This window comes from Anoplopoma fimbria, chromosome 8 (assembly GCF_027596085.1).
Source record: "Anoplopoma fimbria isolate UVic2021 breed Golden Eagle Sablefish chromosome 8, Afim_UVic_2022, whole genome shotgun sequence".
Taxonomy (NCBI): domain Eukaryota; kingdom Metazoa; phylum Chordata; class Actinopteri; order Perciformes; family Anoplopomatidae; genus Anoplopoma; species Anoplopoma fimbria.
This window is the reverse complement of record NC_072456.1, coordinates 21,392,532-21,419,058: the sequence shown is the minus strand read 5'-3', so window position 1 is coordinate 21,419,058 and position 26,527 is coordinate 21,392,532. Positions and strand designations below refer to the sequence as shown.

Here is a 26,527-nt window from a genome sequence, read left to right as displayed (position 1 = left end):
AACGTCACTCGCCACCCTCACCCGGTGCCCAGACGGCTCCAGTTTCACGCGGCATTCAGAGGAAAAGTCGGGTCATGTGCTGAACCTCAGTTTTAATTAGCTAATGGCACTCCCTGTTTCATCTCCTGGCCTGAGCTGATTGCTCACAAAAGACTCCATTTAGCCTGAAAAACACACGGCATCTTGGCACCGACCCGCGCTCTATGTCTCAACGCTGCTGCTGCCGAAGGATTTTGCCACTCTCCTCCAAAACTCAGTCCAGTAAATCTAAATATATATATTTGCTGGTTTCACACCAGTGAATAAAGAGGAAATTCCCTGATCCAAGTTTTTTTTTCCAGCGGGCCTTAGCATCCAACTTTCCTTCAACAAGTGTTTTGAATGTGTCAGTGAGTGTTTTGGTGTATGTCTGCGTGCGCTCACATGTGTATGCGTTTGGACAGACTCCAATTAAGCAGCTAATGCTGGCTGCTTTTTATCACTGTGAAATGGGCGGGTGGCTTTCTGTCTTGCCTTTGGCTCTAACATATGACTAACACTAAAGTATGCGAATCTACCCTTTTATGGAGGAATTTTCTTTTACTTTGAAATAATTTGTCAATTACATCACATTGATGGTATGAACCCTGGGAGAAGAAACTAGGAACTTTATTCAAATAACAAAAAAAAGTGTAAATGTAAACTACTATAGACATGCTGCAAAATGTTCACCTCTTTACTTAATGAGATTTAAATCAAACTTTAAAAGCACACCTTCTCAGCCGGTGAAAAAATGGTTATTAAAATGAAGCCTTAATATTGTATTCAAGCCAAAACTGTCTTAACAGAACCACCTTCTTCATCTAGAACACATAATTCACCTAAACCGTGCCCTTCTCAAAAGATTATTACTTTAGAATTCTGCATGTTAATAAAGTAGCATAACAAAACCACCGAATCAGGTCTTATTCCTTGAATCCTTCATCCCACCACAACATGTCCTAAGCGTACTATTGTTTGAGTACCAAAATAAGTGCTCAGGGCTGTAGTCCTGCCTGAAGTCATATCATGTAAACGCTCTCCACACAGACAGCTTTGCGGTTTGGGAGGATATTATTTGACCTTAAGAGCTCACAGACCAGTCTTCAGACACTTCAAATCCGCCAGGCCGGCCTCTGACAAAGCAGAGCAATATCAAAGTCTGGGACCATGTCAGGGCTACTCTTGCTGGATATATTTTTAATATTTATGCAGACACAGGAAAAAAATGTAATAAACTGAAACAACAAGTGAATTAGGCATGAAACACAACAGGATATTGCAGAGAGATTATGTTGTTTCCTCTTTGCCCGTGTGTCCTACAGTGCTTGCCTGCCCTACACATCAGCCCGGGGCTAGCTTTAATTGGCGGGGAGAGGGAACCAAACTTATTTTGTAAAAAGGGAACAGAATCTTTTTTACAGCCACAAACTCAGCCATCTACATTAGGAAGGAACTGACTTTATTTTAATGCAGAATTTCTTAAAATATGAGCTAGGTACAGACTGTGACAGGCTCATGCAGGGGTCTGGGTACGACTTGTGATAATGACTTTTTCCTGCCAAGACGCAGCATGAAGTAAATGCCATGCAGCTGTATGAAGAAAAAGAGATACAGTATATATATTGAGAGAGGGAGGCAGGGGGAGAAAGAGGAGAAAGATGTGTTATGTTTGGACGTGAGGAGAGCCCTGTTTCATGAGCGCCCGTCGGAATCTGCTGCTGGAAAGATAATAAAGGGATTATCTCTGTTTTTTCTCCAGAATTTGGTCCCGACACAGAATGTCTCATCTGCTTCCTCTATACGAATTTCTCAAATTCTTGAATGCCTTTGTCTATTGCATGAGCACCACAAACACAAGAGGCATCAGAGCTAGTCACCAGAAAGCACACAATGATGGCGGAGGGAGGAAAATCGCATCCACCACATAAAACAGGTAAAATAATCTCAACCGTAGCAGGACTCAACAAATGTATCTGGTCCATTTGTGCTCATAAACTGAAGTTGTTAAGATGATCAATGCGCGATCAAACTTTCTGCCCTTCACCATTTGTGTAGCACCTCGTAGGGCGCGGTTCTAACTGCCTTCTTTAATGCCGTAAAATGTTTGACATTTGAACATTCTTGTCACCTTGTGGCACGTTGTGAATTGAATTAAAAGTAAATACATAAGTTGTCAAGAACACTGTTATGTTTAAATTAACAGCAGTAATAAAACAATGAACAGTCCTAATCAACTGACATTGCTTTAAAAGGACGTCTCTCGTGGTCGGGACTAAGATGGAAGGAGAAAAGGCGTGAAAAAGGAATTGAGGCGACACGTTTGCATCTTTACAAGCACCCCTGGTTTGTAAGTATGTAGTACTTACTTAAATCTGTATAGACCATATACAAACACAAACACAGTTACAAATACGCAGAGAGGGTGTGTTTATTTTCTCTGGCCTTCCCAGTTTATCTGCTGAATTCCCAGATCAACATACATTCAATCCCTGCTGATTAGATGTGTTGATTCAAGCTTGAAAACATTTCACATCTCTGTTTATGCTCCGTCGGAAAAGCAGGAGTGTTACAACCCGACGTACTGTACTCGGAATCAATACTTCCTATTGTGAGAGTCAATGGAAACAATATCCCCATTTGCAAATAACTGCATGGCTGTGAGTACGTGTGTCTCTGTGTGTGTGTGTGCTTGAAATGAGGGTGATTGGGAGGTTATGGTGTTTTTTCCGCGTTTCACAGTGCCTCATGTCCGCAGACAGAATCCAGTGGCTCCTCTACACTGAGCCGAATTGTTCCAGTGCTCACATGTGGTAATCATCTCCGAAAACACACGCATACACACAACTTCGCAGTGACATATTCATGCATACACCTCCACCGTAAGAACATACAAACATTCACTCAGTGTCTATTTGCAGTGTGTCACCCAGATGTCACGACAGTCCTCGGACTAAAAGCCACAATCGCACAGCGCTGCAAAGAGCAGCAGCAACAACAACGGCAGAAAAAAAGAAGAAGAATGAAAGCCTTTAATACAACACGATCCTAAGGCATAATTAACAGCTGGGGCACGTACAATGCAGCAAATTACTTCCAAATGTTTTGTTCATGCTGGGCAGAGGAAGCAGAACACTAATACCCTGGAGTGACGTAAAGCAGGGAGAACAGCAGCAACAGTGCAGTTTGGGTCTTTTTGGCTTAAATCGGCGTTCAGCTCAGATGTGCACTAACAAGTATCAGAATAAGTCTGAATCAAATTTCTTATCAGATCTTAAGAAATCTGCCATAGAATACGACTTTCTATTAAAAGACCCTCACATCAGCTAATTTTACGAGCAAGTGTTACTTAGAAGAAAGAAAAAAAAATCCAGGCCTTGTTTATTTTTCCAAGAATAAAAAGGCCTGGAGATAAAACAGGTGCTGTAGCAATATTGCAAACTCAGTGTTTCAATAATTAGGATTTGGAGGGGTTCCTGAACTTGAAGAGGACCACTTGTGACAGGGGCTTAGGTTGAAGCCATGAATTGAGCAAGACTAGCAAATGTTACCGACCATCTCTCTGCGGCTCCCTTCTCCAGACTACTACATTTCTCTTCATGTTTGGCTTGGATATGAAGCCAACTCACTTAATACTTGTGGGACAGCTAAACATTTAAAGCTCCCATTTAAAAGGATCAAGTGTAGGCATTGTTTGGTTATGTTAACCATATGTGTTGGCTTTTCATGATCTGAATCCAGTCTCAAAAAACAGAGCGCTCATGAAAATAAACATGGCTTCGCCCTACACAAATTGTGGACTAATTGTATATTTGGATTAAATCATTCTTAAGGTTGGAGGGCTTTTTCCATTTGCTAAGGGACGTGGGGGAGTGACAGCTTGACATTGATTAGTGTGTTGACTTGTGGAATTGGAGCCTTACCTGTAAAGAATACAACCACAAATCTATTTATACTGACGAGGTAGTGCCGCTCTTACAGCAGTTACATCTTCAGAGGAGAAAAAACAATCTTTTTTTTTTTACCTGTTCCACTAAAAATACGGGAATTACAATCATAACTGTTTCTCAACCAAAACAAAATAGAGGTTTCTGTTGAAAAGTAATCAGCAGTGAAGCAAGTCCAGTCCTGTTTTTGGACACAATGGACATATCTAGTTGAGGAAAAATCCTCTTGAGGGACCGTATTACTTTGTGAAATATGTGCTTGTGTTTAATTCAAACAGAAAAACATTATTTGTTTGAATTAAACACAAGCACATATGGTTACAATTATGGGACAAACTATAGGACTCATATTGAACCAATAAATACAACCAAATACTTAAAAAAAAAGAACCAAAGATTAGAAAAAGAGCTGACTATGAGGAGATTTACAACAATACTGGATGTGTTGTGAATATGACTGACCACAGGTGTTTGTTTTTTGGAGTCTGGCAAGCGTTGGCTGGATAATTTGACAGGATTATGATAACTCACCATACACTTGTTGGGTTTCTCTCCGGAGTGGACTCTCATGTGAATGAGCAGTTTGTAGCGTGCGTTGAAGGGCTTGTAGCGACGAATGCAGCCGGCCCAGAAACAGGTGAAGTCCTCACCTTTGCGCTGGTCAATGTGGACTTTCTCAATGTGCCTCACAAGCTCCTCCTGCTGCTCGTACGCAGCACTGCAGTCAATCCAGCGACACACCTGCTTATCAACCACTACTCCTCCTCCGACATCTTCCCGCTCCGGGGCTGTGTGCGACCCAGGAGGGCCAACAGAGGTCGGTTTAAGTCCCAGGGAAGAGGTTGGTGCCGTTTGCTGGCTCTGGTGATGCAGCAGGCCCCCAGGACTGGGCCCCCCGTATTGGTGCAGGTGGTAGGGCGGAGGCATAGCAGGGCGAGAGGTGTGGTGAGGCTGACGAATGTGCCCGCTGCGACCACTTAAGTGATGGTGATGATGATAGTGGTGCTGAAAGAGTTCATCTTCGCTTGGAGAAAAATCATCCAAAGGCTCTTGTTTGAGGACGGCCCCTGATCTTTGGCCCCCATCCAAGAGAGCCCCAACCTCAGGCCCCGAATGCAGCATCCCAGACATCAGGGCCCCACTCATCAATAGCCCCAAGCCGTCACAGCCTCCTCCACCTCCTCCCACACCTCCCCCAGCAGTTCCTCCAGCCCCGCGCCCCGGCAGCATGGAGCCCCGCTCCTCACAAAGCCCCTGGCCCTGCTCCGGCTCCACTGATGACACTGAAGAGGAGGACGAGGAGGAGGAGGAAAAGGACAGCAGGCAGGTGGCAGGTGAGGATAGCTGACAGCTCTCCTGTAGCGTGGCCCGCTGGGGGCTGCCGTGAGGTGGGGGCCTCTGGGGGGCTTCCCGTGAGCAGGAGTTAGAGGGTGGGGATGTAGAAGAGGAGGAGGAAGACGAGGAGAAGCCGGCACTGCTGGCGTGGCTTGGCGAGAGATTAGTGCGGAAACCGTTGACGCAGGCAACCATTGACATCTGGGAGGAGGAGCAGATGATGGCGGTGATATTGATCTCCTCGGAGGAAGTGCCAGTAGCCAATGGGGAACCTGTGGCAGTAACGCTGCCAGCAGTGGCAGTGGACGATGAGGCCAGAGACAGGCAGCGTCGCCTCAGACTGCTAGCACTGAGCAGCCGCGCTGAATGACGGGAGCCAGTCGGGGACAAAGCCAGCGGGGAGGAGCCATCTTCATTATTAAACGGTTGCACTGCGTTCCCTGACACAGCGCCATCTACACCACTCACTGTGCACACGCCACTACCGCTGTTGCTAACATGCGGCGCTCCAACTATATCGTCCCTCGACATCCCCAAAACTTGGCCTGCCCTGCAGTTCTGAAACCCGGCCGGAGACGTGCTATGGACCCCGGATGCTGAGGTGGAGATCTTGTAGCCCATTGAGTTCTCCTGTTTGATCGGGTAAGGGAGTGAGGAGCGAGTCCCGTTGGCACCATCACAGCCAAGGCCGGGTGAGGCCCCCGGCAGGGTCCTCTGGAAGGCAGAGGAGGATCTGTAAGACACACAAAAGAGGAATATGAGCGCTATTAGCTCACAGGCTGATGACAGACACTGGCTGGTTCATCCTTCCCACCGGCAGCACAGTTTAGCCTTTTTTCTAACCCCTCCTCCTCCAAACATTCTCTCAGTTTACATAAAAATCCTATCATCCTAAATGTGTCCCACTGATTGAAAATATTTCAACCAATTCTTTCATACATCATAAGGGACCTAATGGAAACAAACATTTACATTGAGTAGGATTCAGGGACATAAGGCTATGCTGGACACTTGGTAGTATCCACTGCTGATGATCCAGAGTGTTTTCGTGAATAAATGAAACAGGATCTCCTGGTAGTGAGAGGATATGAATGGGCATTTATGACTAAGAATAGATAGAGGGGGAGGGATGATGGCTACCGAGACCGAGAGGCCACTGGCTAGTGTGTCCATCTGACAGGCTTTGATGACACAAAGGGGTTAAACCCAACCCAATATTGGGGATAAATAGGGAGTCACCTGTTTTGGTGGCATAATTGCGGCCTATGAAGGGTCACCGTTTACAATACTGTGTATTATGGTGGGAATCTTTGCCCCACTGAATGGGGAACCCAGGTCAGATTTCTCCATGCGTTGCTGTGATCTCCTACATAATCATTCCTGTCATTTGGCTCATTATGGATTTTGTCCAAAGCCCCTGAGTGATGTGAGAAGAGCTCTCTTTTCTCCGGGCTGTCTCATGAAGGAATCGTCTTTGTCCCTTCAACCTGAGCACGCTGGGGGAAAAAAACAGAGCTAACGCTAGCTAGGACTGGAGAAAGCCGCTAGAAGAGTTTGTCATCGTTGTTGTTAATAAAGACTTCAACCCCTCTCTCTTTCTATTCAGGAAAACCATTTCCTGTTTGGCTATAGCGAAAATATTGAGAGATCATATGAAAGAAGTGAATGGCTATCCAGAAGCACTTTGGTCAGATGAGAAGGGGAAAGAAGGGACAAACCCCACGACAGTGAACTTTACTTTAAATTCTCTCTGACTGGACCAACGGTAGTCAAAAATTGCACAACAGGAGAATCGCATTAGTATAACATAAATGTTGTACTGTGGACCCCACCCGTGTGTTTTATGAGACTGGGTAAAGCTTTCCAGCTACATATGTGTACATCTGGTTCAAAATAGCAAAGATAATGAAAAACACATTGTACCTGTATATTGTTAGTAATAGTACACCCAGCAGGAAACATTCAAAACTGGAACAGGAACAAAATTATGATAAAACAGCAATGATAGTGACAGTTTACCTGGAGTCTTGGTGAGGGCCGTCCTGCAGAATGAGGTCGGGTGTAGGTCTGTCGCTGTGGTGGCTCTGGGTATAGAGCCCCCCTAAATGACCCCCCACCAGCAGTGGCAAGCTCTGCCCACATCGCATCAGGGTGCCCTCAGCGTCACCCAGCTCAGTGTCTAAATCCTTCTCTGAGCAGTAGGGACCATTCGCTGGAAGAAGAGCAGAAAAAAAATGTCACTAAACTGACTTAATCCTTGTGAAGCTTAGCAGTGAACCAATGTCACTCTCATATTAACTAAGGGCTAAGCAGAGTGGACCCAGTGATCTACCGACTGCCCTGGAAGGATAATCACTTCATAGTGGGATCCCTGCCATGTTGAAATCCTATTAGATTATTCATATTCTCTTGAGGAATAATTGTTGGCTGCTACAACTGTAGTATCTAATGATATATGGAGAGCTCTTCTGCCAATTGATGACAGTAAGAATAACATCTGAGAGATTTATTGCCAAAATATTATTGCTGGTGTTATTGAGGAAAATGGCGATGTGTCCATTTTTGCAAAAATAAACAAATTAAAATGAATGTGCCCGAAAGATCCAGCCAGTAAAAGTGTAACCAATGTATAAATACAGAATTTGAATCATATGCTGTCCTTTTATATTTCCCACCATTTGTTCTTATTTTATGAAATCAAACATTTTGTGATAACAGTGACTTCACTGATTTATTTATTAATACAACATATATATATATATTAAAAGTGTAATGAAAGTACTCAGTGATCTAATCTAGAAGTGCTATGTGAAGGGCAAATTGACTTGCTTTAGATTATTGATGATGTTTCAATCAAAAGGTTTATTAGGTTTTTTTCTGCAAAAACAAAAACGTTATAACAAATGAACGTGTCATATCTGCACATGACCTGTTTGATGAGGAAAGTTTATTGGAAAATAAATTTGTTTCTAAATTAAAACAGTTTTAATCAACTATAGTTTGTTTTATTCCTCACGTTCAAGGACCAAATAACTAACACACTTTTATGATTTTTCTTTTTATCATAATTTTTATCATTCCATCCTGACTATTTGAGAAGAAATAAAGGCTTATGAACGAAAAGAGAGAGTTGAAATCAAACAAAGGGAGGTCCACGATTTATGAGGAAATATTTGTAAAGGGTAAACTGATATCCTCACACTCTCATGTGTAGGCGGCCACGAGTCCCCAGTTCCAACTATCCTAACTCAATTTCTCAAATTCAATTTTCTCCTAATGATGTTATTGACAATGTTATCACACACCATGAGCCATTATAAACAAAGTTACCTAAACATATTAAAAAGGGTGCTGGAAGGGAATGGATAAGGTACAAAATGAACTAAACGTGAAAAGAGTGAGAGACATATTCAGCAAAAATCTGTATTTGTGCAAAAGTTCAAAAACGAAAAAAAAGACGAAAAGAGAAAGATATTACAACATGAGTAACAAATAGCGAAGGAGAGTAAACAGTAGAAGAGAGAAGTGGGGGGGGGGGGGGGGGGCAGTTTTGTAATATGGGAAAAAGGTTAAAAGGACGAACAAAAGAAAAGAGAAAACAAGGGAACTTTGTGAGCCATGTTATCCTCAGTTTAAGAAACATCTTTTCATTTATCCCTCCTACAGCTGATGTATCTTTAGTCTCCTCTGCATTTGTCTTGTCGCGGGTCATCGCTGAAACACAAAGGAGTAGAGAAAAGGCAAAGCGAGCAACGCAAACAGACGAGTATCGCCCGGGGACTGTCGGAACAACGCTGGTTTCACTCAGAGCCGTTAACAGAAGGCAAGATGTCTTTCAGCTCTGGTCTGTTTTCAGGCAATCCAAATTCTTGTGTTTATCAAATTCTGGATTGTTCCTGCCTTTTGTTTTACTTCTTTCTTTGCATGTTGGCTGAGAGTTTCCAACTGTGTTTCTGGATGAACGTTTCAAGGCCCCGCTGATGTGAAGCCAAGGGTTTTTCTGCCTCAAGTCAGGAGTAATTCAATCAGGATGGCCAGAAGTGACATGAGTCAAGATGGGGATGACTAACATCATCAGAGATCTCTTAATTAGGCATCGACTGTCCATGCCCATGCAAAACAAAAACAACAAAAACAACAAAAACAACAAAATAAAAGCCATTGTCATCATAAAGCAGTGGATGGCCTGGCAGTCGGTCAACGAGGCCTTGACTGAACGCACATGCTCCCTCTCACACACGTCTTCGTCACCACTTAGACCCAAAAACCAAGAAGCCCGGTAAATGTAACCGGAATTATGAGACAATGCTCGCTGTTTCACAACACAGAATGGATGCTTGCCAGGAAAAGTCCACCATGTAAATGAGTCAGACATAAAGAGAAGACAGGGATGCTCTCAGAACACTGATTACCTGTCTGCAGATGATTTTTACTAAAACTTGCAAATAATACAACCATTGTTTATCAGCATGATTATTTTTAGTCTTCACTGCCAGAACTCACTGAACTGAGATTTCACTGAGCTTGTTTTTTGCATGTATTTTAGGTCTGGCTATTAAAACCTGGATACTTTTTTGGTATCCACTGCCGAAATTTGTCCCAATTAACCAACCGGAAGTGGGCAAATATCTGGTTACATTCACAATCTTGTTTACTTATATTATGGTCAGATAGTTCCAGATAAAAATGCATATGGCATTTTATCCTGTCTTTCTTCTACTATGTCTCTTGTGTGCACTTTACTCTATGCTGCTGTAAGCCTGCAAATTTCCCCGCTGCGGGACTAATAAAGGATTATCTTATTTTATCTTATCTTATATTTTGCCATTTGCCATTTTTAAACTTTTTTTTATGCAGGCAACATTGTTGTACGGCTGTTTGTGTTAAGTGGGCATCATTTGAAAAAATTCACTTCTTTGCTTAATTTAAACAGTCTGAACAATGTTATAGAATAAACAACTATTTGCTATGTAAAGATATAGTGGATTAATGTCTACCTGAGCAGATAATAAAGTTGCTCTCCCTCTGTGTGTGTTGCTATCCGAGCTTCCCCTTACTTTGTTGACATAGCTGGGCTGGGCTGGCCATAGTGTCTCTCATACGGCGGTTACAGTTGATAAGGCCGTCCCAACGGACAGCGTTTGCCGCGGAAGCACAGCAGTAGCATCCACCATCTGGTTCCCTCTCAGGTAAACACTGTTAGCGCTGTCTGCACTGTCGCTGTAGTTTGCACTGTTAGCGCCTGTAGCACCGTTAGCTATGAGCCACTAGTTGAGAGACAATCTAAATGTTCCCAATCTCAGATCTTGCACCTTTATATATATATATATTTTTGATATACGGTATTGATAAAAGTCAGGCATTGTATCTGCACTACTAACTAACATTTTAACAAAATATTCAATCCTACCTTGTATTATCACTAATACTAAGGTATATGTGCTTTTAGTGAATATCAGAACATAAATAAGTTTTGGAATATTGGATCAATAGACCACCATGATGTTAAGTTAAACTGCCACTACATCGGGCAAGACTTCAGTATGGAATGCAGAGCATACTTATTGTCTCCATGCGGTTTTTAACATGGAGACCGCTGAGCCGGCTGCTTGTAGCTAACGGTGCTAACAGCATGGACAGTGCAAAGAACTACAGCAGGGAACAGGACTAGATTCTCTGCTAAAGATGCCACTATACAGTACCAGTCAAAAGTTTGGACACACCTTCTCATTCAACTACTTTGAAGAATCTAAAATATAAAACATATTCTGGTTTGTTGAGCATTTGTTTGTTGACCACATAATTCCATATGTGTTCCTTCATAGTTTGGATGTCTTCAATATTAATCTACAATGTAGAAAAAAATTAAAATAAAGAAAAACCATTGAATGAGAAGGTGTGTCCAAACTTTTGACTGGTACTGTATTTTTACATTGCAAATAGTTGTTTGCTGCTCCAGTTTGTCGCAGAACCATTGACCGGACTGGATAGAGACAATGAGTGTCAGTGAAACCATTTATGCAAGACTTTGAAGTTCTGTGTTTTAATACAACCAGGAAGTAGTACCTAAAACAAAACAAAAAACATGCCTGTTCTTCTGTGTCTAACATTTATGACGACTGCTGTAAAATCTCAATTGGACTCAAGTGTCTCTCCATCCTAGAGACACCTTCTTAGTGTCTCCAGGACATTAAAGTCAGAGTGTTACATGAGTGCTGAAGGTCTTGCTGCAGAAAGTTAGCGCTCAACAGATTTAGAGCTTTGCTAGATTAACAGCATCAGTCATGCTCTGTATGGGGAAACAGGCTCCTCGACATATGGTGGGTTTGGACGGGACCCAACAGTAAATTCAGTTTATATTGAATGTGCCATGGTAATTTAGCGCTGAACATTTCATTGTGTGTTTGAGCCTAGTTTGATCAGGAGGTGGAAGCCAGAAAGAGCATCAGGCTCTGAGGTGAAATGTAAGCTTTCCAGCACCACTGACAGGAGGATAGAGAGAGAGAGAGTGTGTATGATGTGTGTGTTTGTGTGAATGAAGACGTGAATGAGTTTGAGAATGTGAGAGATATTACCATTCTTTTTTTTTGATTGTGCAGAGTTTATGGGTGGTATGTTAAGCAGATGTGTGCTCATCATACTTTACATTCCTTTGGCTCTGGATTAGAATTTTTTCCATGTTATGTTCTTGGGAAAACTTGAGCTGTTCCAAAATCACTCTCTGTGAAATCACCCGAAAAATAAAAGAAAATGTGTTTCTTTGACCACTAGTTACTTTATGGTGCAATGTCTTTATGACTCTTTGTACCACGCACTTGCACAAGCTCACTGGCGACACGATACGCATTCCTACCACTGCTTTCGCGGTATTTCACAGATCAACAGTTGGTGGCAGTAGCACGCAAAAAAGCATAGCAATGCGCCAATAAAAGGTAGGGAACCGGAAGACTGCTATCAAGTTAGCATGGATGCACATGATAGACATTTCAAAACAGTCCAATAAGTTACTTTTGCAAATGTTTTTTGAAGAACAAAATGCATTAAACATGTTTGTTTGACCTCAAAGAAACACCGAATGTAAATATAACTTTTGTTTCTGCACAAGAAAACGTCCCAGGGGAGTTTTAAATAGATCTAAATCTGTAGGCACGGTCATTTAAAATAAATCCCTGCATTTAGAGTTAATCCTTGCAGATTATTCATGTAAATGGAGTTCAGTATTGTGTCCAATTATAGCCAGCACCTTAGAACAAGCAGGGTGGCGATGCTACTCTGGACAAAAACACAGTTGCAAGCGTTCAGGCCCAATTAGGAGTGATGCTGTAAGGGCGTGAGATCAGGGAGGCAGGAGCAGAAAGAAAGAGGTAGGACGGTGCCAGAAGCACCAGGGGCAAATGTTGTGTTCAGGGAAGAGACCATGTGCAGATGTGCTGGCTCATCCTAACAAAGAGCCACTGTCAGCATTGACAACTAAAGACGCACGCACAAATAAGGACTCTATTGTTATATGCCTCTTAAAACACCACCCTAAAAAAACCCAAAAAAACATTTTGTTGAGATTGTGAGCAAGAAACAATCCCTGTGGAGAACATGGTGTCTAATAATACTCTGCTACATCTTAAGTGGTATCTTCCGTTCCATAAATGTCATCACATGGTATCTATTGCTCAGTCTGCCTCCTCTCCTGTATAATTAAAGTAGCACGTTCTTTTCAGTGAGCGTCAGTGCAGGATGACAGTAAACTGAGGAGCTCACTGAAACATATAAGAGGAGAAGTAAAATGAAAAGGAGCAATATATCCGTTTGTATGCTCCATTGCACATGAATAAAAAAAAAATGTATGCTTCAAACAAGAGTGTAATTAGAAAAGGATAAACGTGGTTATTCGAGAACTTGTTTTGGGACATGTATGATTATCTTTTGGGCTGAGGTTGTGGAGGGAAACAAGGTTCCAATCACCCAGCAATACGCCTGCTCTGATGTCATCCATTTGTCACGCTTCCTTCTTGTCAAAATCCTCTGGGAACCCAGCGCACACAAGCCGTAAAACTCTGATGCTTCACGCTCACGTGTGGAAAGTGCTTTTTTTAAATCTGTCTCCGGCTGATTAATGCAGCCACTGTGACCATGGAGGCTAAAAAATACTAAGACAATAGACAGGAACAATGAACGAATACAGACTCGATAATTCTGATGATTAGGGTTCGACTCTTCAAAATAGCAAAGGTTGTAATCACCGTGCTGGTGATTACATTCATGGTTGAACACGCTTCACATACTGGATGAATTTCACATTGGGGATCATGGCCAGTTAGGGTGCTCTGTAACTGTACACCTATTCTAGCTGCCTCGGGGGCTGATGATCAGAGTCATGTTCAAGTTCAGCAGTTTTGTGCCTTGGCTAAAAACTCTCCCCTGACCTCAGTGACTAATAAATGACTAATAAAGCAGAGCAGACACATGTCTCCAATCTAGCAGAACTTAACCCCTCTGAAAAAACATGGCTATTATCCCAAGATATGCAGTTATGACTGCATTACCATAAAAAGCATTCCAGGCCATACAGTAAAGATCAAACCACATCATCACATAGTTAAATATATCGCTGTCTCCCTCAATGTTTCTCCCACTCTCTGGTAACATTATCGGTCCACAGATAACACCAGTCCTCCATCTGATCAGCAGATGGTCTGGGCAGCATTATTAAGTGTAATTGGTGGTAATCTGGGGCGATTTTTTATTTCGGTGACACTTCATTTTCTATAATTCTCGCCTCTTCCTTTTAAGTCACCTAAGCGTTGTGTTAAGTGCCAGAATGAGACTGTGCTTGTGCCAGCGTTTAATGCGTTCAAGTCTTCAGAGACATGCATGCCTCAATGAAAAGCAGATGTGCAGATGGGTGGATGTTTTACGTAGAGGAAAGGGGAGCGATCAGAGGTGTACTGTGCTTAAAGCAGGAGGCTGTTTTTTTTTGTTGGGGGGGGGGGGATGGGATGTCAGGAGTGTGATGCAAACATCTGAACCCAAGGTACAACAAGCTGCCAAAACCGCAAGACAGATGCCTCTGGAAATCCAATGTGACACCTCAACTGGCCCCACTTTGGCTCCATAAATCATAACATTCAGCACCTAAAGAGTTAATAATGATCATTTTACCCCCGTTTGCCCCGACAGCCCCACCTGCCATTGGTCTCCCCCTCGCTCTTTTTTTCAATATGAGACAGGTCAACAGTTACAAGTGTGTGACAGCAGGCTGCGGGACTTTGGAGAGGGATGCTCCGGTTGTGCGTCTTGTCTGGTGCAGATGTTGTGTATTAGGGTCCAAAGCCTTTCCCAGCTTCTCCGAATCTCATAACTCATGTCTATATTTGTGTCTGCGGCATAGGCCCGGAACTTATTTGTTTGCTTAGTAATAGATGTATGATTGAAAAACCTGAGGGCACAAGTAAATGAAAAATAACAATGTCTACGAGGAAAGCTCCTCTTAAAGCAGGTGCGTAGCGAGGGAAGAAGAAAAACTCTTATTAAATTACCGTCGGAGCACAGAAATGTCAGTGTTTTCGTAGCAGGATTACCAGTAACAGAAGACATGAGAACTTTCATGAGGATAAAATCAATTTGTTCTAGCTTATTTTAGCTGCTCCCTCAACCAGGTATCCTTGTTCCTCCCTGTTTTCTCATGGTCCGCTCGGTCACAAAATAAACTCACTCCAGCTTACTGAAAGTGGAATACAAAAAGGTGAAAAAAAGACTCATGTGGCTCCAGAGGCATCTTAATGCAAGCCTTGGCTTTTATCGGGTACAGCTACAAGATATCTTACTTCCACTCGAAAAGAGTAATGACGTAAAAGAAAATCATTAGCACATATAACAAATGGGCCCAGTCGTCCAGGCAAACCTGTTTGCGGATACGTCTGGTTGTTCATACTAAGTGGCTACAAAGTTTTCAGTCACACTGATGAATGCAGTGGTCGGTAAATGATTAGCTCTCCTGCCTTTTAGAGCAGAGGGCACATGTTGTGGGAAGCAGGCGTCTCCATAATGCCAGGCTTTTCAAATGGAGCAGTGCTAACCGCAGTTGTGAACACAAACAAATAGTTGGCAGCCAACAACACTCCAATCCCCATCCCCATCCCCATCCCCATCCCCAACACCCACCCAATCCCTTCCCAGTGCCAGGTTTTGTGCCTACCGAGTCCCAAAGACTGACCACTTTACCACATGGCTTAAAAGGGGGGGGGCTGCAAGTCAAAACCTAAACACAGGAGGAAATGTTGTTGGATAATGTGACTCCCTACTCATCCACTCATGTACACAAACTCCTCTGTCTTTTCTTTCTCTCTCTAACACAAACACAAACAAACACACACACACACACACACACACACACACACACACACACACACACACACACACACACACACACACACACACACACACACACACACACACTAAAAAGAATGCACTCACACACTCAAGTCTTACAGAGGAAGATGCACTGAATGACTGTGGTCATTCCCGACCTCTTTCCAGAAACATCCGACTCACCATCACAGCCAATCACTTCCTCCGCTTGTCCCTCCCTGATTAACATAATTAAAACTTTACACTTGTGCATGACACCACCTGGTGGTAGCCTCTTGTCACTGGTTGTGCCCTCCAGGCTATCCCTTGAGAGAATAGATCTATACAACAGGTGATCAACATCAATGGGTGGAAGACTAAAAAACAACGGTCTTTAGAGAAAGATCAGCAGATAATATAGATTCAAGCTCAGATCAGTCAGTCTGAAGTAACACTGGCCTCTAATGCAGCTCGTTATTAGCTTTGTTGCATGTTATTCCTTAAACTGCAACAATTATCATATTCAGTGACAGAGGTTTCTATGCTTCAAATGTTTTAATTAACATCTTACCCCCTGAAAAAAGGCAGTTACCTGATACACAAAATTTGGGTCATTTTTCAATCTAGGATATTGTTCAAGACATAGTATCCTTTTCGATTAAGATGTGTTTATATGTGCAATGGTTGTGAACACTTGAGAAATAACAGATCTACAATGAGTAGCCAGTTAAAATAAATTACAAACAGCATAACAGGTTACTTAGAGGTTTAACTCATAATCAGTTTACCATAAACGGGTATAATATTCTTAGGGTATTATATAGAATTTCCACTTTTCACATGAATAAATGAAGATATTGCGCCTGTCTTTTAAAAACTAATATAAAGATTGAGTCACTGCAGTCCCAGTTATTTTTGCATTTGTTATTCTAAACTCAGTGTAAGCAGGTCTTAAAATAATCATCTGATGCACAGGAAGTGATGCACTTATGTTTCCAACAGCTATAACCGAGAGATGAGCAGAATCAACAGAACTGAGTCATGAGCATAAGCAACGATAACCACATGATGATATCTGAACAGAAAAAGAACAGAGCTCAGCCTACAGAAACCCAGACTTAATCAACAGGAAATCCAAGGAGAAGACCTCATCACGCTCGAAGACAATGTTAGCACACTGACCTCTGGGAAAGGCAGTAAAAAAGGCACCACAGCATTGATTGATTATCACAAAAGTAAGCATATCATCATAGAACATTTGATAATCCAACAAAAATGTGCATAGTCAACAAACCACTTTAAAGCCACTAGTAGCCACAATTCTATCCAGACAATCACTATCATAACAAGATTTTGCCCACAAATCAGTACACTGCCAGGATTAATCACAGAAAATCACAAAGTTTTACAAGGAGTCCTCAGCCAAACCACATCCTATAATTTGACTGAAAAGCCACATAATTATAAAGGCCAAACAGTGTGCTAAGCATCAGTCAGGCCCACAGACTGACTTGATAGACCAGCAGACTGACAAGACGTGATGCACTTGGCTGGCAGACTCGACAGGGACGTCTGGCTTAGTGACGGACACCTTTATAGGTCTGGTGAACAACACGGCTCCGGAGCCGGGCCAACGGCGCTGAAACCTCGGCATGGGATCAGGAGGTGCTTGAAAGTCAAACAAGAGGCTGCTCTGTTTGGGGAGGCCTGCAGTAAATACTGGCAGAGCGATGCCAGTCGAGAGGACTGACGAGCACTCTGGCAACACACCCTCAGAGAAAGTGTTAAAGGTGAGACTGGTACACTTCTCAACAGAATCAAGTTATTTTCTGCAATAACTAAACATGAGTAGTGTCGCAAAGTATTTTAAACAATTTTAAATGACTGTTTATTTGAAAGGCTTTAGATCATGAAGCTGTGTGTGCACATGCTGCTTTGAGTGCCTGGGTTTTTTCTGTGTGTGTGTGTGTTCACCCATGAGAATAACCAGTGTTTATAAATCTGCTGTAAAAACTAAACATGGAGATTTAGTGCAGAAGCTGCATTTTCCCCCTTTCCGAACAATAGGCCTCAGTTGTCCTTGTGCACGTTCAAGTCCTACCAAAACACAGCAGACATCCCACTGAAACTGTGGTGAAATCGGATCCATTTGTCAGACATCAGCATGGCCCTCTATTTGTCACATGACTATTTAAGCACAATAAATCTCTTATGCTAAGGACAGCTGGGATTTTTTATGATGACAACAACAACAAAAAGAGACTCATGATAGCTTGTCCTATAAAAAGAAGGGAAAAGTGAGCCATGTGACCATTTTTAAAAAAAAAATTAAATCCATAAAGATTTGACCACAATGGAAAAAATGCACACTACATGAGCCAAAATAAACTCTAATTTGAGTTAATTAAGTAAGTTTGTTGTAATACGTGTTTTTAAAAGGTCTGTAAACTGCATTATTATTATGATTCTTTTTTAAGAGCATTGTTTGGTTATTATGTTCATACTCAAAAACGTATCTATATGAAAACTTGATGTCAGATACGACGCATGTGCAGCTGGTTAAACCATTATTCTATTTTATTAAACCTTTATCTAAACTGAAAGTTTACCAACGTTGTCCTCATTTACAGTGATGACGAGTGACAGAAAAGTCAAAAGCAGAAACAACAAGATAAATATAAAGATAAAAAAGGGAAAATCATGCACAACACAAGATAGAAAAACAAAGAAGATTAGCTAAAACAGTTACACATTGATATGTAGTGGTTGGTGGTCATTGTTTTGAACTGTGCACAAGTTGGAAGAGTTTCAATCTTTGATAAAGCGGGTTGAAGGACGAAGTTTGATAGGGTCCAAATTTCCAATCCAGCATGATGTATATGGTATCTAAGCAATAAGGGTTTTGTAAATAAACAAATACTAATGTTTATAACCCCTCTCTGCAAGAGAAGGCCAACCAACCTCATAAATGACAATGTATAATGGTGAGTGTCGAAGCTATCATCAATAATTAATCTGAGGGCAGAGTAACAGACTGAGTCTTGGGGTTTAAGACATGCTCACATCGACAATGCTAAACACGCTAATGTTTAGCAAGTACAATGTTTACCATATTCACCGTCTGAGTTCGGCGTGTTTGTTAGCATGCTAACATTTGCTAGTTAATTAGCACTAAAAGTAAAGTATAACTGAGAATAATGGAAATTACATTTGTTTAGCAGGTATTTAGTAATAATATTGGGGAAAATATATTTTTTTACCTGTGGTGGTGCTAGAGGAATAGTTAAGGGGTGACCAAAGTAATAACTGTACAACTCATCATGAGTGGAACATCTGTACCAAATTTCATGGCAATCCATTGAAAAGTTGTCTCGATATATGTATTCAGATACATTTGGAACCTCATGCTGGCGCTAGAGGACGGAAGTCATTCATCCTCCGGGCAGCATGGACATCTGTGAGTATCATGGTGGTTTATGAGATATTTTAGACCACTGACATCCCTAAATGACTGCTGCTAGCACGACTAAAAATAGTCAGAACAAAGCCTACTCAGCATTGAGCTGCAAAGTCAGTGAGAAGATTCACTTGATTTGTGAGTGATCTCAGATATAGAGCCATCTATTTCCAGAGCAGCCAGAAAACATTCTGTCTTGCTTTGTTAGCCTAGCTCGTCCCCGTGCCAGCGGGCAGTTCATTTCTGTCTGAGCTGTCAGTACAAAACTCAGAGTACTCCTTCATTCCTCTTCAGCCAGCGCCCAATATTTACAAAGAATCCCAAATCTGAGAGAGAATTCGATTGAACACAGATGGCAGGACATTCCTCGGAAATGACAGTGGTCGAAACTCAACCACAGAACATGAGAGTATCTCCATGAAGCCGGAGCATCACGGCCCATCTGACAGATACTCGGTCTTCTTCTCGCCCAGCGCCGCCTCATGCCATCGATTACAGTTTGACAGGAGTTGAGATTTATACAACTTCTATAAAACAAGTGATCAATTTGCAGCAATTACTGTATATTTCTAAAGGTTTAGAGGCAGCAGTGTGGGAGAAATAAATGAATAGTTAGGGAAAACGACTAGAGGAAAATTCTCTTGATGGTCGGTGGTCCAACTGAGAGTTTGAGTTTAAGTGATGGTAATTAGATCACATTCGAACGGAGCAACATTTGAAAATGATTATTTTGTTACCTACTCACAGTGCACATAACCTTCTGTTATTCTCAGAGGGGATGCTAGTTGTTTAAAACCAGATGTTTTTGGAACCAAAAGAGGAATCCAATTTCACTTCCTACTTCTTTGTTACTTTTGTTGTTTTAGCGCAGGAACAATAATGGAATGTTACTTTGAGAAAAGGATATGTTCAAAGCATGCATAGTAATTGCTTTGGCTTTTGAAGTTTCCGGTTAAAGTTGAGGCCAGTGCCTCTCCACAGTGTCCACAATGAATATTAGCGAGTCAGGATGATTAGGGGTTAACTTACCCCCCACAAAAAATGGAGCTTTTTGAGGAAAATAAAAAGCATTAATTTGCTTTGACAGCAGAGGGACAGAGGGAAAGCTTTTATTTTGATTTGATTATTGCTGTTGTTTCATGTCACCGGTTTATAAAATACTATACTTCAGCACTCAAAATAAGCTGCTAACAAAAATGCACTAAATCCCCCTGCGTTTCCTCAAAACAAATGTTATCCTACAACACAGGACACATCACACAAGAGAAAGTACACGTGTCCAATATGGGAGAGAATTCAACTGTGGCACAGTCATTATCTGAGGATGCACTGTAGTTGGGTTATGAAGTTAACTTAATTAATGCGATTGCTCTTGATTCAGATTATTTTCTTCAAACAAGTTAAACAATGAGGAACTGTGCAAAAGACCTGCTATTGCACAGCAGTCAACACCTACCACCAAAGGGCATTAACTTGGCTGAAAAATGCCCCCCCACCCCTTCCCTCAGAGGGCACCACAGTATTGGGGTTTTTCATAAATATACAGAACAAATAAGAGAGGGCCCCAGGTTTTCCACTGAGCAAACCTGTGTTGAGTTTCAAACCACACATACCGAAGGAAGTCAGCAATTCCATTCTTTTATTGTGTGGGGAGTCCTCATTCACCAAAGGCTTTGGCACTGAGGGCGACTCCCCCCCCCTCCTCACAACCACACACACTCACAAACAGAGAATCATACATAGCGACAGGAACATGGTAACAGGTAACTTGAGATGGACAGTCCTGCAGACATTGTATATAACTTCAACATCAATCAGAGGTCCATAATGCTGCTGTGAGGAGATCATAGTCTACCGCTCATCTCTCTACAACCTCAGGAGGAGCCCACTGTTGGCCACCGCTTGAGCAGCGATGGCATGATTCTTCCTGAGCCCCCGTGGTTAGAGGGATTAAGGCCCAGTGGGGCCCCTAAAAACCCCAAATGGTACCAAATGACACCTATGGAAACACATTCAATCTTGTGCGGTGGGAGGTCAATACACAGCTATTTACACAGACAGCAGGGCTGTGCGCTGGAACGGACAGGGCCACCATCAAAGAGCTTTATGAGCAAATATATTCTCACTGCGTAAGCATTTTAGATGTTCGGCCATTAAAGCCCTCCTGTGTTTTCCCTTCTCTTGTTTAATGGCTGTAATAAGATTCCTTTTATTATGATTTCTGCGCTAGCTGTGTCCCTTCACCACGTGAGTCGGCCGATGGCGATACATGAGTTTTGTCTCAGTAATAAAAACGATTTCAGAGTCAGAGCTTGTCACTCTATTTGACGGAGGGTCAGCCCAAGCACATCCAGTAACATCACAAAAACTAAGAACAGTAAACAAACCAGGATTAATATGATTGAATGTGGTGCTTTAACAAGAACACACAGTTTCACAATGTACTGACACATGCAGGACAAACTAATATGGTGCAAAAGGACATACAGGTACTGCCAACAAAAAAGAAAAATAGACATCTATCACTTGCAGAACAAAAATCGCATCTGAATTGATCTTGCAGTGAGAACAAATAAGGGATTACTACAGATCCTACTTATTCTTTTCTTTGTACACACAAATTTAGCTTCCAAAATGTTTTGTATACGCTATGTACATGAAGGTCAGGACCCAAACACTATGTCAATTTTACAAAACTTACCAAACTACATTAAGCCTCTAGAATTAAAGTGACCATAATAATGTGGGAAAAGAAATACACACGTTTCATGACATTTAAATTTGATGAGTTCATTGAGTGCATACGCAGTATGGCAAATAGCTGAAGGTAGTGCACTTTTTAAAGTAACATGATACATCCAATGACAACTTAACTTCTCAACATCTTCATATTAAATCATAATGTATGCACATAAATGCATTTGCTATCATCTCTCAAAACAATGCCCGTAAAAAAAGCAGCGAATACCGAGCAAACTAAAATGGCTATGGATCCCATAATACATTAACAAAGTGTGATAAACTCCAAAAGTAAAAAAGAGAAGGTTGTTAGTTGATAGATTTTTGGATGGGTCTGTGGTGAAAAGGAGCCAATCAGACGATAACGAGCAGAAATAAAGAAATGATTCTTCATAATCATCATCATAAACCTCTTGGCCTCCGCCACGTGAGGTGTTTGGCTGCTCTTTGCCTGAGAGTATGAAGCCTGAATAAAGAGGGAACCTCGAAGGGTTCTGGCCTGTACCATGTGTCAACCCTTTCACATAACCTGGCATTCTTTGTGAAGCTCTTTTACGTACCATAAAAAAAAATATTCATTTCACCCCCAACCTGTTTTCCAATAAATTCTCCAAACCCATAAATGGGGTCGCTTTTCATTTATTTTTATTTGAAGAACTTTGAAATGCAAATGTTTGTTTCCTTGCATGTAAAAATTGAGAGAAGCCATCTTAAAAGAGAAATTTGATGTGAAATATGAATTCTGGCCATTTTACATCATCCCTAACATAAACATGCCGGCTCTCAGTGCAAGTCTTTTTGTGCTGTTAAATGAGTGTACTTTGGCAAGCGGCAGTGTACATATACTGATGCTCTCGCTGGACTCCTTCATGACTCAGAGCCCTTGAGGCCTGTAGAAGACTGGCATCTTTACAGTGGCCTAGATTGGCCATACTTTCGTGTCAAATGACAGGGCTGGCCCTGTAAAAGTGGCCACTGTGGTAAACTGTGCATTTACATTTACAGCTAAAGCTATCAAGGGCATGGCTAACAAGTCTTGTTGACTTTTGTTGAATTGCGGTTTTAGAGGCTACAAATTAAATATTTCTCTCACTGCAGCCTTTACTAGTCCTAAAAAGAAAGTGCATCCTTTTTTTAAAAAATATAATTCTATTCAGTTTATAGTTACGTTGAACTGCAATTTCTTTACTAGTTGGAATAAAAAGCTGCATTCTTAGAAAAATAATGACTTTATTGTTAAACTTGTGGATGATTTATTGTTCCCAGGGTATCAAATCATTCTCAAATAACTACAAAACAAATATATATATAAAAAAAACACACTGCCAATTTTTGTTGGAGGCCATTTATGTGTAATCAAATATGAGTATCAAGAAAATCAAAGCACCACAGATGCATACCAATGACTCAAAATAAACTTGAATTATTCATCAGTATGCATCAATGTAATTTAAAATACTTAAAAACATATTTGGAGCATTCAGAGAGTTCTCCCAAGACAACAGGTTACAGTACGTAAGTGGTGATGCTTAATTCAACATGTCAGGCGTGGCTTCATGTACAAAGTCTGACTGTGCCCAAGCCTGGCAGGAGGCCTGGACTGCTTGTGTTTGTTTGAAGCCCAAAGTGGTACGAAAATGCGGCCAGGCCCACATAAACAGTAACCGTGGACGAGAAGACGAGGCAGAGTCATGACCGATGAATGTTGGCGGTACTGTTGTGATCAAGTAGAATGGGCAACGTGCGTAGGAGTCAAACCAAAGGGCTTTCTTGGAAGCATGGGAGGAGAGGTTGGGGGTGATCTTCAATGAAATTTGAAACTAGACAAAAAGGCCATATTTCATCAACTGTATCGTCTGGCGAAAATATTTGTTTCGCTTTTACCCGTGAAGTTAGCTGGCGGGAGACGCTGTGATTACACAACTTTGTAACCAAACCAGTTAAAATCTTAAAAACGCCAAAATGATTAAAGTCGAGCCAGACAGTTAAAATCTTGGCTGTTTGGTTTATGGTCGTCAGTGTGAATTGTTATTTGCGGATTATGGTGATTTGATTTCACAGTAAATGTAAAGCACAGTTTGAGTGTTACAAATTCTTACAGGAAGAAAAGAAAACATGTCAATTTATTGTTCAAAATAGTTTTTGCTTCCTTTGTATTCCATTATGGAAAACACAACGGGTTTTCACAATGCAGCACTGTAACAACACTAAACATTTATACATATGGTTCCTTTTCCAAATCAGACAACAAAACACCAAATTACAGATTAAACAATTAAACTGTCGTCCTTCAGTGCAGTGTTTCTATTATTTCGCTCATTTAACATGTCCTGCATCAGTTTACCAACAAACCCTGAAAGGCCCGATAACACAGTAGGCCTGTGTGTTCTTCTACAGGACAGTAAACACACTGTCAAACTCCATAGAGCGCCGCACAACGCACCGGGCTGTGTAATGCTGTGGAACAAGCAGCAGGTATTTGTTAGTTAATCAGCGTTTGACTGAAGCTATAGGCTGAGGTTGTGTTCAGGAGCAGCAGGGCTGTTTTGACTAAGCCATCTCAGCAAGGGCCCGGTCATGGAGACTCCCAGCATTTGTTAAAGATTAGCGGCCTAGTCCTGATGTACTGAGCTCGGGTCAGGCAGAGTGCACGGCTCGGACATGGGGCGAGTTTTTCACCCTATCTCTCCCATCTGCAGCTCTCACACAGCACATCTACTCGTCCCGGTACATGAGACACACTGAATAATGTGATTAAAGGTTTTTGGAGGTCGCTGAGGGGAGATTGTACAGAAGTTGTTCCTTCAGGAAGCAGCATTACCCCATTTGACAGAAAGTCACTAAGGTCATGACACAGAGGCATTTACAGCATATACAAAGTAATAAGCATATCAAGATTGCCCTTCTTACCCTGTACTAAAGTTTCGTATTCTGCGTACCATCTGTGTGCGTTTGCGTTCCTTCACTGTGTCATGTTTCGATTGGTTTCTGTAGCATGGTAGTGTGCTATCAGATGTGAATGCTTCCAGAGTATCTATGCTGAATAAAGGAATAACAATAACCCACGTCGTTAGCCAAAATACTAAATGAAAACCAACTGTATGGGAACAATAAAATAATTTGTCACGGGAGAAGGGTGCAGATAAATTCTGAAAGCATTTTCCAATTGGCTGACGCTCCCATACGCTGGGCCAAGTGCTCAGCACCTGGCTGTCACGGCTCCGACGCTGCCTAATTCATTTTTGCTTTCGAACACACATGCCCATTAGATCACTGTCGATACGTGCTAAAAGTGCCTGATTAGGCTTTTTATTGGGATTAGTCATCATGTGCTACGAGCTGACTTTTTAAGGGCAAAAGTTAGATAAACAGAAAGGAGAGAAATCTTGCTTTCCTCTCTATTCTTCAGACCCTCAATCTCTCCTCTAAATCTGTGACTCAGCTCCAGTGAGGACATACTGGGAAGAAAGCCAGTTACTCATCCCAAATATTCTTTTCAAACTCCTGGTGATATATAAAAGATATTTTCTGCTACGGGAATGTTTATTGGTTACTAAGGCCGTGTGAACCCATGTGTCTCGTCTGTGCGGATCCAAGAATCTCAGCATATCAGTTTTAAGGTAAGTGAAGCTCCTCGTGATGGGTTTTGGCTTCCTTGTATAAAAAGGCTGAATACTGAGCTGTGGGAAACGGCTGTAAATGTCAAGTCAACTATGAAAGAAAAGCACTGGTTCCCACTGGACTCGAATCTTTCTACTTCCATTTTGAACATAACCTGCCTGTCACCACCATCTTTATTGAATATGACAGAAATCAAGGTTTGAACTGTCCAACAGATGGCGATCCAAAGCAAACATTTCATATATTGATAAAAACATACATTTACACGTATCCACCCACAAATGCCCCAATACCCCGATCGCATACAATATGTGCAAATGCACTGATGATATTAAGTATTCCTTCAACTGTCCCCGGAGCATCAAATTACCATAATATCTCTTTGGTGATTGATACAGTTGTTTAAACATCAGTGGCTCACCGAAACTTGATGATGGTGTCACATTTAATGTTGATCAAGTTTATGTTTTGCAAATACATGTTCGTGTTCAGAATATATTTATTTATCTATTTTATCTTTTTTATCTGAATCTCCCCCTCCCACTTTATTTTAATAAAAAAATGAATTTGTTCTTAATTTATTCATTGTATTACAAGTCTTCACTTTAGTGTTGTTGTTATTCATTGTTTTAATGTCTCTACATAGATGTGCCTATGTCCGTGTGTCGGGGTTTGTGAGTTCTTTGAAATGGCAATAAACAGGGTTTAAAAAAATAAAAAATGACCTACTCTAAAAAAACAATGTTGCGTGTCCTGTTTTGGAAACATGCAACAAGGGGCTGACCAGTGTTGCAACAGATGTAATTTTCAAGCCAAAAACAAAAAAAAAAGCTCAAATCAATAACATAACTACACACTGCAATGTATTAAAGGGATAGTTCTGGTGTTCTAAAGTGGGGTGATTTGAGGTAGTTATCGTAAGTCAGTGTATCACCTGCAGTACATGGTGGTCAGCATGCCACCAGTTTGGAGAAGCGGACAGGAGTAACAACACAGAAGCAAAGCAATGTACTGCTGTGGACAGACGCAGCAGCAGCAAAACGTATATTAGACACCACCCAAAAAA

The 26,527-nt window shown here is 41.6% G+C and overlaps 1 protein-coding gene across 1 annotated transcript in view; it reads right to left on the bottom strand.

Annotated features, from left to right (window-relative positions):
- The window catches only part of LOC129094749 (zinc finger protein GLIS1), a 68,842-nt gene that overhangs the window by 32,625 nt on the left and 9,690 nt on the right, over positions 1-26,527 (bottom strand). The window contains exons 2-3 of the mRNA XM_054603011.1: positions 7,320-7,512; positions 4,497-6,033 (exon numbers count right to left, since the gene is read on the bottom strand). Of these exons, the coding sequence (XP_054458986.1) occupies positions 4,497-6,033; positions 7,320-7,512 (1,730 nt within the window). The remainder of the gene's footprint in view (positions 1-4,496; positions 6,034-7,319; positions 7,513-26,527) is intronic.